The 18639-nt window shown below is 34.6% G+C and overlaps 1 protein-coding gene across 10 annotated transcripts in view; it reads left to right on the top strand.

The window, feature by feature from the left end:
- The window catches only part of PHC3 (polyhomeotic homolog 3), an 81091-nt gene that overhangs the window by 21193 nt on the left and 41259 nt on the right, over positions 1 to 18639 (top strand). For all 10 annotated transcript variants that reach the window (XR_014022957.1, XR_014022958.1, XM_081301222.1 and 7 more), the window contains exons 5-7: positions 9645 to 9803; positions 11783 to 11881; positions 18360 to 18606. Coding sequence is in view for 8 of the 10 variants with exons in the window: in XM_081301222.1 (XP_081157348.1) it covers positions 9645 to 9803; positions 11783 to 11881; positions 18360 to 18606 (505 nt within the window). In the remaining 2 variants the exon portion in view is untranslated. The remainder of the gene's footprint in view (positions 1 to 9644; positions 9804 to 11782; positions 11882 to 18359; positions 18607 to 18639) is intronic.

Below are 18639 nucleotides of genomic sequence, written 5' to 3'. Positions count from 1 at the left end.
GCAGAGGTGGCTCTCAAAAGGGCTTTGGCTATAGTGAGTACTGTGGGCCAGACACAGCATGGAGCTTATGAAATAGGGCCCAGGGAGTAAGTTCCTTTGTGGAGGAAAGGACTTGAGGTCTGAAGTAACAGAATTGACCAAGGATTTAAGAGAAGAGAATTGAGATGAAATTGACAGAGAAAATAATGGAAACATGTAAGGGCATCTGGTTTAGGTGAGTAGAACAAAGTAGAAAACAGACCAAAGCTATAAGGAAAGGAAGAAAATTCTGTTTTAATTAGACTGGGGAGATAATTTGTTGGTGATCTGTTGGCTTTCATGGATCAAGTGTTTCTTAGTAGACAGCTGCCTGCATTGTTACTTGCTATATGGAATTTAAAAATAGATATGATACTTATTCTTCTCTAGCCTACTGAGTAGCTGGGATTACAGGTGTGCACCATTTTGAGACAGAGTCCTACTGAGTTGCTGAGAGTCCTACTAGGTTGCTAAGACTGGCCTTAAATGTGTGATCCTCCTGCCTCAGCCTCCCAAGTTGCTAGGATTAGAGGTATGTAACTACCACTGTACCTAGCCTTTCTTGCATTGAGAGAGAGAGAGAGAGAGAAAGAGAGAGAGAGAGAAAGACCGAGGCATTATTACTGCAGAGTACCCAACTCATAGAAATAAGAGGTATAAAAAAGAAAAAAGGATCCTGAATGCCAAAATACATGTCAGAAAACCAGGGTCCAGCTCTACCCACTGAGTGATTTAGTTTAATCTTTGGAGCAAGTGGTACACAAAAAGAATGTTTTTTTTCTTGTTTATTTATTACATAGCACATCAAAAGTGAAGTTGAACTGATATCACTATAATATTTCTACATTTACTGTTAGGTGCTATACCAAAATTTTTCTTCTCTTTCATTCTCTCACTCTCTCTCTCTCTCTTTGTATTAGGCTTAAATATTACATGAAAGCTGAAAGCTATGTATGTATGCCTTAAAATAACATGGCATTCATTAATTTAATAGACTTTTATTGGATAAAAGCTATTTCATAGATTTTGGATATATGAAGATGAGTCATACCTTAAAGAAATGACTGTTTAGATGGGTGAGATAAAAATATATGCTAGCTAGGCATGGTAGGGTGCATGCCTGTAATCCCAGCAACTCAGGAGGCTGGGGTGGAAGGATCATGGGTTCAAAGCTAGTCTCAGCAACTTAGCAAGGCTCTAAACAACTTAGCAAGACCCTGTCTCAAAAAAAAAAAAAAAAAAAGTATGTATGTGTGTATACACACACACACACACACACATATAGACATACACATACATATATTATACATATATGGGCATATATAATACATATATATGCATATATGATATAGTTGAACATGATGACACACACCTATAACTCCATCTACTCAGGAGGCTGGGGCAGGAGGCAGTCCAGGCAACTTAGCAAGACCCTGTCTTAAACATTTTTTAAAAGGCTAGGGATATAGCTTAGTGGTAGAGCACTTGCCCTGAATGTGAGAGGCCTTGGATTTGATCTCAGTACTAGGGGGGGTGCGGGAGAGACAAGAAAAAGAGACCAAGAAAGAATTTTATGGTAGAAGTATATATATGTATGTTAGCAATTAGGTAAAATGTAGGGGAAGTAGTCAGTTCTTTGGGATATAGGGATGCCTTTAAAAGCTTATTAAAGTAAGTGATTTTTGAAGAGTTGTTCACTGTATGGATGGGGAAGACACTCATTCCAGTAAGGACATTGTTACTAATGCCATAAGGCCTAAGAGATCATGACATTTTAAATAGCTTTGTATGGATAATGTGAATGATGTGTTTACAGGAGTGAGAGGGGATAATAGGGATGTTATCAGAGGAGGTTGACCATTATCCAGAAAATTTTTCTTTTTGGTACTGGGGATTGAACCTAAGGTCCTGCTTGCACTAGACAAGTGCTTTACTAGTGTACTACACCCTCAGCCCTATCCAGAATATTTTTAGGTGGGTAATTAATATTAATAAAATCAGGGAAAGGAGAGGTAGAACAAGTTGGTGGCTAAATAAAATCAGATAAAGATTATTTGGCAAGTAGGAGGAGATACAATTCCAGTGAGGTAGAACAGTTTGCAGCTGTTAAAGTAATATAGCTGGGGGTATCAGGGCTAGACTCTCAAACTAAGTGGTTAAAAAAATCAAAAGGGAGAAGAACAACAAAAGATGTAGAAACAAGACATGTGACTGTTTGTTTGTGTGTGTAAGGGTGAAGAAAGAATCAGAATGATTCCCAGATAATATATGTTGGAGGGAGTTTTAAAAGATGATAGTGCCATCTTCTGAGAAGCTGGTATAGAAGGAATAACAGTCAGTTTGATGTTTAAACAACTTGAGTTTGAGTTGATAAGAAACACCCAGAAAGAAGAATTCTGTAGGTATTTGGATCTAAAGCTCCAAATTGAGATTCATCAGGATTGGATCATCATGGTAGTAGACATGATAATCCAAGTCTACTAGGAAGTGAAGGATAAAAGTGTTGAGAACAAAGGATGAACATTTTGTGGTTAGATCAGGAAAAAGAGCTGGTAAAGAAGACCGGGGGTGATCTGAAAGGAATCTCCAAATTTGTTAGAGATCATTAGTGACTATTAATAATTGGGTTTCAGTGATGTGATAGAGGTAAAATTCAGATTACAGAATGATTTTGTATTATATTTATACGTTGAACTATAGATTTAAATATTTTATTAAAATTAAAATTATGAAATAATTGGAAGATTTAAATTGAAAGTATTAAAGAATTGGATAACCAACTATTATGTACCCATTATACTTTTTATTTTTAATTTTTTAAAATTTATTTTCTGTAGTACTAGGGATTGAACCCAAGGGCCTTAACCACTGAGCAACCTCCCCAACCTTTTTCTTTCTTTTTATTTTTATTTTTTAGTTGTATATGGACACAATGCCTTTATTTATTTATTTTTATGTGGTGCTGAGAATCGAACCCAGTGCCTCACATGTGCTAGGTAAGTGCTCTACCACTGAGCCACAACCCTAGTCCCCCCCATTTTTTTTTTTTTAAAGAGAGAGTGAGAGAGGGGAGAGAGAGAGAGAGAATTTTTTTTAATATTTATTTTTTAGTTCTCGGCGGACACAACATCTTTGTTTGTATGTGGTGCTGAGGATCGAACCCGGGCCGCACACATGCCAGGCGAGCGCACTACCGCTTGAGCCACATCCCCAGCCCAGTCCCCCCCATTTTAAAATATTTATTTTTTAGTTGCAGTTGGACACGATACCTTTATTTATTTATTTTTAATTGTTTTTATTTTCTAAATACATGACAGTGGAATGCATTACAATTCTTATTACACATATAGAGAACAATTTTTCATATCTCTGTACATAAAGTATGTTCACACCAATTCATGTCTTCATACATGTACTTTGGATAATCCAATGATGTCCATCACATTACACCATCATTGCTAACTCCCTATTTTTTATTTATTTATTTTTATGTGGTGCTGAGGATCTAATCCAGGGCCTCCCATGCTCTAGGCATACTAGGTGAGCTAGGTGTGCGCTCTACCACTTAGCCACAACCCCAGCCCTCCCCAGCCTTCTTTTATATTTTAATTAGAGACAGGGTCTTGCTGAGTTTGCTTTGGGCCTCAGCCTTATGAGCTGCTGGCTTTATATACTCATGACACATCACCTAGCTCAGCTTACTTTTTATTGTTTAACGATTATAGACTCATGAGGAGTTACATATGAGTCTTTCTAGTTTCCTGTATCACTATTCAGTACAACAAATGTCTTGGACTACTAAAATGCTAGAGTCATTTTGTTTCTCATGTCTCAGTACATTATTGTTGTCTGTGTGCTATCATTTTTTGAAATTAAAAAATGTTTTAATTGACAGTAAATTGTATTGTATACATATTTTGGTGTTTTGAAATATATATACATTGTGAAATGGTTAGAAGATTTAGCATTCACCCTCTTTGCCTGTGATTATTAATTATAGTGAACATGGTGTACAGTAAATCTTTTTAACTTATTCATTCTACCTAACTGTAATTATATGTCAGTCGACAAACATCTCCCCACTAATTGCTCCAGTTTCTAGTAGCCACCATTCTACTCTTATCTGAGATAAACCTTTTTAGATTCCACATGTGAGTGAAATTCTGCAGTATACGTCTTTCTGTGCCCGACTTATTCCACTTAACATACTGTCCTCCAAATTTATCTATGTTGCTGCAATTAACAGTATTTAATGCTTTCATTACAGCTGAATAGTTTTCCATTTTGTATATATACCACATTTTTGTTCATTTTTCTGCTGATGGACACTTAGGTTGATTCTATACCTTGGCTATAGTGACTAGTGCTGCATTAAATGTGGGAGTGCAGGTATCTCTTTGACATTCTGATTTCATTTCCTTTGAGTGTATGCCTAGTAGTGAGATTGCTGTATCATATGGTAGTCCTATTTTTAATTTTGTGGATCATCTCTATACTGATCTCCATAATATGTATACTAATTTGCACTCCTACCAACATTGTGTAAGAGTTTATTTTTTCCATATCCTTGCCAATACTGTTATCTTTGATAATAACTATTCTAACAGGAATGAGATGATATCTTGTTGTGGTTTTGATTTACACATCCCTGATAATGAGTGATGTTGTGCATTTTTTCATATTCCTGGCCATTTGTATGTCTTCTTTCAAGAAATGTTTATTCAGGTCCTTTGTCCTCTTTTAAGCCGGGTTACTTATTCAAAGGTTTACTATTGAGTTGTTTTGAGTTACTTATGTATTTTGGATTAATCTCTTACCAGATGTGTAATTTGCAAGTAAAGTGTTTTCTCCTGTTCTGTAGGTTGTCTCTGCATTCTGTTGTTTGTTTCTTTTTTGTGTAAAAGCTTTTAGTTTGTGATCCTATTAGTGTATTTTGCTTTTGTTGTCTATACTTTTGAGGTCATATCCAAAAAGTCAGCTCCCATACCCATGTCTTAGAACTCTTTCCCTATTTTCTTCTGGTGGTTTCATAGTTTCAGATTTTATAATTTTTAGTGTAGAGGTCTTTCACTTCCTTGGTTAAATTTATTCCTAAGTATTTCATTTTCTTGTAGCTATTGTTAATTAGATAGTATATAGAAATATTACTGATTTTATATGTCTAATTCATATCCTATAACTTCACTGAATTCATTTATTAGATTTAATATTTTTTGATAGAGTTTTAAAGTATTTTCTCTATTTAAGACCATGTTATTTGCAAATAGTAATAATTTGGCTTCTTCCTTTCTGATTTGGATGCCCTTTATTTCTTTCTCTTGCTTTGTTGCTGTGGGTAAGACTTCCATTATTGTGTTGGGTATAAGTGGCAAAGTGGGCATCTTTGTCTTGTTATAAATCTTGGAGAAAAAGCTTTTGTTTATTCCCATTCACTATCATGTGAATGGCTGTGGGTCATTGCTGTGGGTTTGTCATGTATTATCTATTATTGTGTTGAGGTACATTACATCTATACCTAATTTCTTGAAAATTTTTATTATAAAGGGATGTTGAATTTTGTCACATTTTTTTTTTCTTCCTGGATCAAAATACACTTCCTGGATCGGTTGAAATGATTATACAGTTTTTGTCTTTAATTCTGTTAATGTGTTGTGCCACATTTATTGATTTGTGTATATTGAACCCTGGGACGAATCTCATTTGATTATGGTGAATGATCTTTTTAATGTGCTACTGTATTCAGTTTGCTAGTATTTTGTTGAGATTTTTGCATCTGTGTTAATCAGGGATAGTGGTCTAGTTTTCTTTATTTGTTGTGTCCATATGTGGTTTTGGTATCAAGGTAATGCTGACCCTGTAGAATGAATTTAGAAGTATTACCTTCTCTTCAGTCTTTTGGGAATAGTTTGGGAAGGAATTGGTATTATTCGAATTCAGCAGTGAAGTCATAAGGTCCTTGGTTTTTCTTTGATGGCAGACTTTTTATTACTGATTCAATTTCCTTATTACTGGTCTGTTCAGATTTTCTATTTTTTTTTTAATAATTTCATCTTGATAGATGGTATGTGTCTTTTTACCAGTGAGTTTTATACTTTCAAATTCCCTTTAATATTTATTGTAAGACAGTTCTGGTGGTAACAGAGGAGAGTTTTTCTGGGTACAGTCTTCTTTTTTTAAAATATTTTTTTAGTTGTAGATGTACACAATATCTTTATTTTACTTATTTTTATGTGGTGCTGAGGATCTATCCCAGTGCCTCATGCATGCGAGGCAAGAGCTCTACCACTGAGCCACAACCCCAGCCACCCCACCACAGTCTTCTTGATTGGCACTTTTTTGTCTTTAACACTTTGAATATAGGATCTCACTTTCCCCCTTTCTTATAAAATTTCTATTGAGAAGTTTGTTACTAGTCACATTGTAACTCCTTTATATATAGTTTACTTCTTTTATCTTATTGTTCAAAATCCTCTCTTTGTCTTTAGTCTTTGACAGTGTGATTAAAATATATCATGGGATAGTCTTAAATTTGGAGTAAATATTGTTGGAGATTTTAGACCTTTCTGTACCTGGATATTTAATTTCTGGGGATTGAACAAAGGGATGTTCTATCAGAGCTATATCCCCACCCTAAGTTGCTGACACTGGCTTTGAACTTGTGATCCTCTTGCCTCAGCCTCCCAAGTTGGTGGTGGATTATAGGTGTCACCACCATGCTGGGATATAACCTATTTCTCTTTTTTTGTAGTCCCTCTTGAATACAAATGATTTATGCATGTGTTCTTTTGATGCCGTCCCATAAATTCTGTACTCTTGGAGCATTTCTTTTATTTATTTTTTCTTTTCTCCTCTGTATATTTTCGAATACCCGTCTTTGGGTTTACCCATTATTTTGCTTGATCAGTTCTACTATTGATGCTCTGTTGCATTTTTTTTCATCTATTGTATTTTTTAGGATTTGTGTTTTTTTTTTAAATCAATTGCTCTTTTAAATTTCTGTGATAATTTTCTGACCTTTTTGTTGTTGTTGTTTACAGAGCTTCCTTAAAATAGCTATTTTTAATTCTTGGTCAGGCCATTCATATGTCTCCATCTTATTAAGGTCAATCACTGGCAACTTTTGTCCGTTTGGTGATGTTATTTCCCTGTGTTTTTTTTTTTTTTTTTTTGATGTTATTTCGCTGATTTTTTTTCCCCTGGTCTGCATCAATTAAGTAGGGACTTATCCCAGCCTTGTACTCTGGCATTTTTGGGGAATGTCCTTTAATAGCAATCCCTAAACCCATGATGACTGCACCTGTGGTAGTTATGGCCATAAGCCCTGGATTGCATGACTGGTGCAGAGTGGGCTGATATCCTGTGACTTCTGAGGCTGGCTCAACACTGGATTGGAATCCTATGATTGCTGAAGCTAATTCAGCACTGGGGGATACCAGAAACCTACTGTTGCTGAGATAAACCTGCAACTGAGATCTTTACTGAACTCAAGGCTTTTTCAGTAACTTGGTGCTGGTGGGCTACAACACAAGACCTTTACAGAGTTACCATCTGATACCAGTAATATAAAAGTGTTCTTCCTACCCTCTTCAATGTATCTATAGGCTCAGTCTGGGTATCAGCATGGCGGTCAAGGGCTGTCAAAAGTCTGCCTGGTGATGGGTTTTACTATTGGAGGCCCAATACTGAAGTCCAAGCAAAGTCCTATGATTCCGACCTCTTCTTTCCCCAAGCAGATGATATTTCTATCCATGCTGTGCTGCTCCCTACAACTGGGGGAGGGGTGCATAAGTAATATAAAAGCGTTCTTCCTACCTTCTTCAGTGTGTCTTTTCTTATTATTATGCTATAACCAGATACTGAGATCTCTTACCAGATTTCTTTAGCTTTTGTGAAGGTAATTTCATGCATGAATAGTCATTCAAATTGATGGTTCTTCAGAGGGGTGATGACTGGAGAGTCCTCTTCCACCATCTTGCCCCACCCCGCTCTGGGAACTAGACCCTAGATGCTAATCTATCAGGATGGGTTGTGAAACTACACAGGAATCATAAATTTGGATTCTTACATTGTACAAGCCTGGAGTTTTGATTCTCATAGGTTCCTCCCTGCATCCCTCCAGTATGAGCAGGCCAGGTGTGAGGCATGAGTGGAGCTTTTTCAGTTCCCTTTTCACATACTGACCAGCCCTTTTCAGGATATTGTCTCAAAATTTTGGGTATTTTGTCTGCATAGCCCCAACATACTCCTGTACACTGCCTTGGGAGTCAGCTGGAGCTTTTATCTCTGGCTTTGTGTTTGTTTCTCTCTCTCTCTCTCTCATACCAGGGATTGAATCTAGGAGTACTTAAACACTTGAGCCACATCCCCAGCCCTTCTTTTTGTGTTTTATTTAGAGATGGGGTCTCACTGAGTTGCTTAGGGTCTTGCTAAGTTGATGAGCCTGGCTTGGAACTCACTATCCTCCTGCCTCAACGTCCTGAGTCACTGGGATTACAGACGTGCACCACTGTGTAGTTTTGAATTTCTTTCTTTCTGGCACTTGGGAATTTCCTTCTCCCTTTCTTTTTTTTGAAAAGGGCTGGGGGTATAGCTCTGTGGTAGAGTGTATGCCTAGCATTGTGAGACCCTGGTTTTGATCTCTAGTACTGAGGGGGAAAAAAAAAAGCGGGAGCAGGATTTGAGGTTGAATTATATTAGTCTCTTTTTGAAAATATTTATTTTTTAAATGGGTGATAGATACGTGGTTGTGAGCTAAAATTGGAAAGATAAAAATAGGTGTGTGTGTCTTCTTTTGCCTTGTTCCTATACCAGTCCCATCCCATTGCCTTTCCCTAGAGATTGACCATACACTAATTTATTCCAAAAAGCAGTTTTAAACTTTATAAAGTAGTGATTATAGTTTAATTTCATAACCAATATTCAGGATTTTCCCCCATATTTTTAACAAGTGGTTATTGTGTTTTCTTCTGCTCTGAGAGCATGTAAGTTAAAACTGTATATTTCATTTCTATGTTTTTATGTATGTTAGTGGATTATCTGTGTTTTAATCTTTGTTCACTTTAGAAACTCCTCAAAATGTGAATTTGACAAAAAAAGCATAAATTAATGATTAGATTGTTTTATGTGAAATTTTAAAATAGTAGAACGTTAACCCTAATTTTTGGGAGGTAGTAGAAATGATATTTTAAGATATTGGATCTTATTTAAACACAATGCAGATATCCTTAAAAATTGTCCCAATTACTAACCAGTCCATGCTGTTGATTCCAAAGGTACAAATAATTGCTCAAAGTCAGAAGTCTGTCAAAGATAAAGGTCTCTGCTGGGTGGGATGGCAGCGTGGCCGCTAAGTCAGGAGGATTTTAAGTTCAAAGCCAGCCCCAACAATTTAGCTGGGCCCTAAGCAACTCAGTGAGACCCTCTTTCTAAATAAAAAAGGGGCAGGGAATGTGGCTTAGTGTTTAAGCACCCCTGGATTCAATACCTGGTACTGAAAAAAAAGATCTCTTTTGGGTTCCCTAGTCACAGTTTATACCACTGATTGCCTAACTACAGCTTGGTGAAATTTAGTAAAAATTTAGGCTAGAAATTGAAGTCTTTTTGACATAATATGTTTTCTTCCTTAGATCAACCTCTCCACTTCTCCTACACCTGCACAGTTAATAAGCCGTTCCCAGGCTTCCAGTTCTACCAGCGGCAGTATTACCCAACAGACTATGTTATTAGGGAGTACCTCCCCTACTCTAACGGCGAGCCAAGCTCAAATGTATCTCCGAGCTCAAATGGTAAGATATGAGCTACCAAAGTCCTTCAGTGTTCAAGGACTTAGAGACCAAATGTTTCTTGATTTGATGCAATGAAGAATTTTTAATATTTAAGATAGTGCCTAACAGTTTTGTGTATATGATGAGTTTCTTATACATTCATGAAAGTTACAAAAATTCTAATTTGAATTAATAATACTTCTTGGTAATAGATAATATTGTTAACTTTGGGAAGCTAACAGATTCTATGACATAAGAATGGTATTTTTTAATAATAAGTTTACCAATTTCAAAAACTTTTTTCACATTTTAACATCTCTGAAATTGCATTTTATCTTACACTTAATAATTACTACTTAACAATGGTACATAAATTATTATATATTTTTGACATGTTAGATTTGGTGAAATAGTTAGAAGTGTTAAAAGCCTCATTATTAGCCATAAGTAAGAGGTTATATCCTGGGACTGTCTGATATCATATTGGAGTGCCTATAATTTATCAGATGATTCTTAGCTTTGGTTATTCCCATCTCAGATTCTGTGTGGTTGTATTATTAGGCTTACTTTGATTTTTTTTTTAAATTAACACAGGAATGTGAATTTGGTATTCTGTGATTGGGTACATACTATTTTTTCTAATTTAATTGTTGAGCTTCTTTAAGGAATGTAGAAATGGTTGACATATATTTTATTTGATGTCTTTACAGGAAGCTAGACAAAAGCTTTGGCCCTAATGTACTTTTTTGTGTATTTCTGGATCCCCAGTTCACCACCTAAAATTGGAAAGGAAGTTTGCAGTCACATTTCTAACAGTAAATAATGATATGACTAACCTGTTAATCACAGATTATTTGAAGTATTACCATATTTCTGGGTCCCCTCATGATATCTTCTTTAGGTAATAATGTTACTTTAAAATAGGGCAGAACCATTTTAAATGGTTGCTATTTGGCCATTTTTGACCTCTAAAATTGATAGTTCGTATGGCTCAGAATAAATGGAATATCTTCTCTTTGGGTTAGTGTTTCCAGGATGTTTGTTTCATAAATTAAATAAAATATCTTTATGTGAAAGTTATACTTTGTTGTTAAATTCACTTAAGTTTAGTGAAAGACTAAAGAAGTTTCAAAAGATCCCATAATTGGTTGTTTAATTTAAATAGCAGTGAGGAACTGAATAGTCCTTAAAATAATCTTGAAATAATATATTTATACATTCTTTGAAGCAACTGTCATAAGTTACTAAATTGAGTTGGATAATGTGAGTGAATTGTATTGCCTTAGAAATTAATGACATTTGTTTACCGTTAAAATTTTGAAAGAGATGGTGATGAGTGAATGAATTGAGTATGATTTCCTTTTTTTTCTTCTTTTGATGTGAAGCTCTTTTGTTCTATTTTAACATATTGTGGCATTTACATTTAGGATATTTCTTTACAAATAGTTTTTAAATCAAAAGAAACCTAGGTTTGTCCTTTAGATCTTCTCTAGCTGAGAGAAATGTTATAGTCTAGTGTGTGGCATAATTATGCTCGTGGTAAAGAGGACTGAAGAAACTTTTTAGTGTTTCTTTTCATGTTTTTCACTGAAATTTAATTTGTGTCCCAAAATAGTAATTATAGTTGTCTGCTTTAATTTCCCGTTTTAGGGATCCTGAGATTGTAGTTTGAACTGGGAGAAAAATTAAGTATGACAGCTTATTTGGGACAAAATTTGGTCTGAGAATTTCATATTACCAAAATATATTTTCTTCTTTGAACACTGATTTATTTTTGTACTCATCGAATCATGAGCTCTTTCAAAACCGTTTGATTTTTTTTTTTTGAGTTCTCTATTATCAGAAACTTCCCTTTGTCATGTAAAATGTTTTGCTTAGGAGATATTCCTAAACTGCATTGTCTTTATGTCATAAATTTCAGTCTCTCTTGCCTGCTATACATTGTGTGTGGGACATGTTCTTTTGTCTTAGAGTATTTTTTTGGTTTTCTGTCTGTACAGCTGATTTTCACACCCGCTACCACTGTGGCTGCTGTACAGTCTGACATTCCTGTTGTCTCGTCGTCATCGTCATCTTCCTGTCAGTCTGCAGCTACTCAGGTGAGCTTGTCTAGCTTCATAATGTGGTACTTGAGGTCTGGATTTTTAGGTTAAAGATAAGCATTGCATTTGTAGTTCAACTACTGATGGTTTCAGAGCTCTTTGTCATGCATTTCAGATTGAAATTTTATAAGATACAATAAGAATTCCAAGAAATTTTTTTTGTTTTGTAGAAATTATAATACAATTAAACAGATATTTAGGTTGTCTGACATTCATTTATGAGAGTTATGCTAATGACATTTTTAGATTTATTGTAGATTTTTCTTATTATATGCGACTTTATTTTTTGCAGATTCATCTTCAGGCAACTGTGAAATAAATCAGGGTGAATGATGGATTTTAGATTTAAAAATCAATTAAGGGCTGGGGATGTGGCTCAAGCGGTAGCGCACTCGCCTGGCATGCGTGCGGCCCGGGTTCGATCCTCAGCACCACATACCAACAAAGATGTTGTGTCCGCCGAGAACTTAAAAATAAATAAATAAATAAATAAATAAATAAATAAATAAATATCAATTAAATTGGGCAAATTTTAAATTTAAAAAAGTAGAATATTCCTTTATTTGATGCCATGGGAAAATAAACCTACCTTTCTCCTTACACCACTCATAAAAGTAAGCTAGAAGAAGCATGCAGACTTAAAGATAAAAGCAAAAACTGTTAAACATCTAGAAGAAATCAGGAGAATATCTACAAATCCAGGGTAGGCAAGGCCTTTTTAGATAGGATACACAAAAACACTAATCATAAAAGAAAATAATGATAAGTCCTTTTGTACTCATCAAATCATGAGCATTACTTTATTAGAATTAAAAATGATTCCTTAAAAGACTTTCTTAAAAAAGTGAGGAGGCAAGCCACAGATGGAGGGAAAATATTCATAATACATGCATCTGACAAAAGACTTGTACCCAGAATATACAAAGTATGTTTATAACTTAATAATTAAGTTCTAAGGGCAGGAGAATCACAAGTTTTGAGACCCACATTGGCAATGTAGCAGGACTGTGTCTGAAAATATAGGGCTAGGGAATGTAGCTCAGTGGTACAATGCCCCTGGGTTTAATCCTCAGTGCCAAAAAAAAAAAAAAAAAATCAAACAAAAACAAATGGCAAAAGATTTGGAGCCGTTTCACAAAAGACCAGTAAGCACCTGAAAAAATTCTCAGCATCATAATAATTATAGAAATTTAAATCAAAACCATTGTGAGTATTACCATACACTTAATAGAATGGCCACATGTTGGTGAGAATGTGGAGCAACCAGACTCATGCATTGCTGGTGAAAATGTAAAATAAAAAAGTACAACTATTTTGAGAAAAAAAATTGGTAGCTCCTTATATAGTTAAATATACATTTAACATATGACCCAGCAGCTCTCCTCCTAGATGTCTTCCATGAAAGATATGAAAACATACATCTACATACAGACATAAACTTTTAATGTTCTTGATAGCTCAATTCAGAATAACTCCAAACTGAAAATACCAATGTCCTTCAAAAACTGAATGGGTAAACAAATTGTTGTATATTCATACAGTGGAACACTACTCAAAAAGAAGAAAGGAATGAACTACTGATGCATCTCAGAAACATGTTTAGCAGAAGTCTAGGCAAAAAGAGTATATCCTCTGTGATTCCATTTGTATGAAAATCTAAAACAGGCAAAACTATACATAATAAGGGAAATCAGATTAGTGAGTGGTATTTGGGGCAGAAGGTGGGGGAGATTGGGAAAGGGTATGAGTCAACTTTTACGATGATGGGAATGTTTTACATCTTGATCAGGGCAGTGGTTATATTGTGTGTATATAACTCCTAGAACTGGTTCATTCATTTCATTGTACATAAACGACATCTCAATATATTTGGTAAAAATGATTTAGAGTGAATGACGTTTAAATAATTGAGTAAAATATTACTTTGATACAATTTTGTTATTTTTCATAGTAAATGTTTTAGACTCCTTATGGCAGAAATGGATGTTTATTATAAGGATCTTAATCTTCTAGTAATAAAAAAAATGAGATAGTTCTTTGGTATTTTCCATATTACCTCTGTATATTATTTTTTTTTTTAGTAATAAAGGCTAGTTTTCACATGAGTGTATGAAGGTGGTAGTCAGTTTAACTCAGGGTTGTTACAAGGAATAAATGTGACAACAATCAAAAAGTACTTAGCATAGTACCTGCTATACAATATCATATAGTACCAATTACTATTTTTGTTCTACATTGTCTGAAAATGAATATAAAGTTGGTTCTTGGATTTTAAGTAGCTAGTAGTAAAGAGAGAAACACAACCACTTAAAGGATTTACAGTTCTCAAGGTAAAAGAAACCAGTTGCTTGGGAAAACACAACTGTTTTTAACATGCTGTCTAGAACACAATTTGTTTATGAGTTCTCATGAAGAAAAAATCTTAGGAGTGTGTGTGTGAGAGTGTGCGTGTGTGTGATATAGCACTGAGGAATCAACCAGGGACCCTTTACCACTGAACCATATCCCGAGCCCCCTTTTAAAGTTTTTTATTTTGAGACAAGTTCTCAAAGTTGCTGAGGCTGACCTTGAATTTGGAATTCTTCTGCCTTGGCCTCCTAAATTGATGGAATTATAGGTATGCACCACTGTACCAGGCTTTACAACATCTTTAATGTGAGTATAGTCAAATTAGTTTATTAAAGTATAATCCCAGGTATTCAGGATGCTAAGGCAGGAGGTTTGTGAATGCAAGGCCAGCCTAGACAGTATAGCAAGACCATGTATTAAACAAATAAGTAAATAAAAAAGTGGTCTTTGAGTCCAGTTTGATGTGGTCTGTGTGATGATCTGTCTTAATTCAAGAATGTGCTTTCAAGGAACTAGAGAACTGGATTGACCTTTAGGAATCTCTTGACAAATGTTTTTTTTTTTTTTTTTTTTCTTTGCTGGGCTTTGGAAAGGGCAGTGAATAAGGCTAACAGTGGTAGGTGATGCTAAGGCTTTTTAACACTGAGGGTAACTTTCCTCAAGTTCAAAACTGTTTTGGAAAATTTCTGCTCTACTCTAATTTAATTTTTTTTTTTTTTTTGCAATTGTAGATGGACAGAATGCCTTCATTTTATTTGTTTTTATGTGGTACTAAGAATCAAACCTATGCCTCACACGTGTTAGGCAAGTGCTTTGCCACTGAGCTACAGCCCCAGCCCCTTACTCTGAGTTTTAAAATTATATTTGCAGTTTTTTAAAAAATTGTATTTGTAATTGATAAATATTTGAAGTTTTATTTTAATATTTTAAGCTACAAAAGTCAATATAGCATTTAATTTTTCCTCAGCATTTGATAGTTTTTATAATATACTATTAAAAATGAGAAATTTGGGATATCTTACCCTTATTTATTATTTTAAGTGCTCCAGTCCTTCTATCATGCAAAAAGAAAAAATAATTTTAGAAAGATATTATAGGGCAAAAGATATATATATATAGAGAGAGAGGGAGGAATAAGAAATTTCATTTACCAAGGGTATCTGGGGAATGAAAAGGTGACAGCCATTAAGATGTACTTTGTATAAAATTTGTCCACAATAGGTAGGCAGTGTATATTTGATGTAGTAATAGTTAAGGGTTTTTAAAATTTGGATTTTGGAAATTATAATACAGTCTTTCCCATCAGCATTAATCTCTGCTTAGAATTGTTAAATCTGAATCTTAGATAAGTACTATACAATTTGATATAGAAATTAATAAAATCCATTCATAATATATATCTGGTTTCTTTTTTATAAACATCTGTGTCCCAGTCTCTGCTCTGTGGCCATACAGATAAAAAATAGCTAGAATTTAAAAGCTAGAAACTCAGTTTTGTTGACAGCACTGTGACATTGACTCTTAATTTCTTAGTTACCTTTCAATGATAGTATGCTATGATAATTTCTACAGCATTTGTTTGATTTGAATTAAATAACTGATGTGAGAGCATTTTGGCAGTGGAGACTCACTATAAAAATGTAAGGTGTGAAAATTAGCAAAAATACTTAATGCAAAATTAGACTCAAAATCAGAATGTTTCCCTTGTTTGATAATAGGAAAGGTTCAGGTGAAATGAAAATTGGATATGGAGTGCCCCAATATTCCTTGTCTTGGGATGGATTTTTTTCTCCCCCAAAACCAAGCTCTGTCAAGGAAATCTGAATATGTGGTCTATTAACAGCTAGATTATAGGTTTTGGCAATATAGTTTACATGGTTGGGATTTATTTATAATTTTTTATACACACACACACACACATAGACACATATATATAGCATTGTATATAAATATATACACATGTATTTTCTTGCAGAATTCAGAAACAATGGGAAAATTAGAATGTACTCTAGAAATGGATGTGGTGCAGGTTTTAGGATTCATTGTGTCAAATCCTCATTTATTGTGAATATGCTTTTCACTTCAAGGAATGCTCTCAAGATTTTCAGATGATTATTTACCCTTTGGTTATCATTTTTGCATAGTCTGTTTTATAGATTATTTACAGCTAACATAGATTCTATATTGTCTGTCTTTACCTGCGAGATTTTAATGTGCCTCCATCAGATACTTGTTGAGGTTTTTGGGGTATATGTGAACAGATTTCATTGTTAGCCTGAGAACTGAGTATACTGAAAGAAAAACGCTATGTAAGATGTATTTCAAAATCAGATATAGGAGAATACCTGAGATTTGTGAAGTTTCTGATATGTTTAAACACTGAAATGTAGGGAGTACAAAAAGGAATGTTGGGCTGGAGTTGTGGCTCAGCGGTAGAGTGCTCATCTAGCACCTGTGAGGCCCTGAGTTCGATCCTCAGCACCACATAAACATAAAATAAAGGTATTGTGTCCAACTACAACTAAAAAAAAAAAGATTTTTAAAAATTTTTAAAAAAAGGAATGTTAGAGATGAGAGCCTATTAGCTATAGTCTCAGTATTTCACAGACACATACATTAATAATTCTAAAGTAAGCTAGACATTGTGCTGTAGGCCAATATGATCCCAATTCTATGGAAAAATCCTTTTAGAGGAAAGGGAAAAAAATTGTTTTCCAACAAAGGGCTTTGGGGTTATTTTTCTAGGAGCATGAATGGGATTTTATTAGGCTTGGAAGAATGGACTTCAGGAGATAACTTTGAGGTGGATTGGCATTTAGGCAAGAGGAGTTTGTGGGGGAATGAAGGAAGTGCTAGATATGTTTGGAATGGGGAACAGAACAGTTTGGCAAGAATGTGAGAATTGTGGGCTGGAGGAATAGAAAATGTGGCACAAAATGGTTTGGGCCTAGATTGTGAAGGGTTTGAATAGCAGTCTGAGAAATACCTGCATTGGTGATTTTATTTTTGTATTAAATTTTAATAATACAGTGGTTATTAGTCCATTATGTTAACATTGATAACTAAATATTTGAGAAAAATCAGATGTTCCATATAGTTTCACTTAGAAAATTCTTTCAGTAGCTTAGAATAGAATTGATTAAAACTTAGACTTCCTAACATGAACATTTTTTCAGTACCTGCTGTTGACTGAACATTACATTGGAACTTGGACAGAAGAAATATAGCCTTTAAGCATCAATTAATGATGTATTTTAAGAAAAAGGGCACACGTGAAACTGAAAAACAATTATTTATAAAGCAGCAGTATGTTATTTGCTTTGTCACTTTGCAGTTTCTTTTACTTCAGTTTCCTTCTCAGGACCAGTGCTAGCACTAAATGTATTTGGTATATTTATTCCAGATAAGCAAGAAGTTAGGCAGCTTACTTTCTGCCTTGCTGTTTGGAAATGTTATAAATCTCAGGTGAGAGTAATTGGGATAATCCTTGCCTCCATCCACATATAGTATATGTAGAATAGCCCCAAGTAGGAGCTATCACACAAACCATGCACAATTTTTTTAGTTCCTGAGAACTAGTTCTCAGAGGCAATGAGTGTTCAATAACAGCAACAAAATTTAACTAAATTAAAAATAGAGTTTCTGAAAATGCTCTTAACAAATATCACAATGGGGTAGGTGATTTGATGAATTAATTTTCCTTCTTACAAGATTAGTATCCCCTTACAGTCTCTATAGTTAGAGCTGGTCACTTTTAATGTTGTATGTTACAGAGTAGTTTCCTCATATTCATAGTCCGTTTGAGATATAACCACCCACACACTCACAATCTGTTGTCATTTAGTCTTTCATGATTCATCCTTCCTTTGCATTATTCAATCCCTCCCTTCCCTTTCTCTCCCCTTACCCCTGTCCCTTACATCTTTTTAAAAATTACTGCATGATATTTAAGATGTGATTACTTAGAATAATTCTCCTTTTCTTCAGGATTAACCACTTGTTTTAAGTACTTGGAATGTGTGACAAGTATAATATAATATAAATGTGTTGTCATTGTTGTAATTGTAATGATTACCACATCAAAGTCATCTGATTTCATCCTTATTTTCTGTTATGTGATTCTTAGGTTCAGAATTTAACATTACGCAGCCAGAAGTTGGGTGTGTTATCTAGCTCACAGAATGGTCCACCAAAAAGCACTAGTCAAACTCAGTCATTGACAATTTGCCATAACAAAACAACAGTGACCAGTTCTAAAATCAGCCAACGAGATCCTTCTCCAGAAAGTAATAAGAAAGGAGAAAGTCCAAGTCTGGAATCACGAAGCACAGCTGTCACCAGGACATCAAGTATTCACCAGTTAATAGCACCAGGTAGGATAAAACTTTTATTTTATACTTGCTTTG

This window comes from Spermophilus citellus, assembly GCF_964194105.1.
Source record: "Spermophilus citellus genome assembly, chromosome: 7".
NCBI classification, from domain to species: Eukaryota; Metazoa; Chordata; class Mammalia; order Rodentia; family Sciuridae; genus Spermophilus; species Spermophilus citellus.
This window is presented reverse-complemented; position numbering and strand designations above follow the sequence as displayed.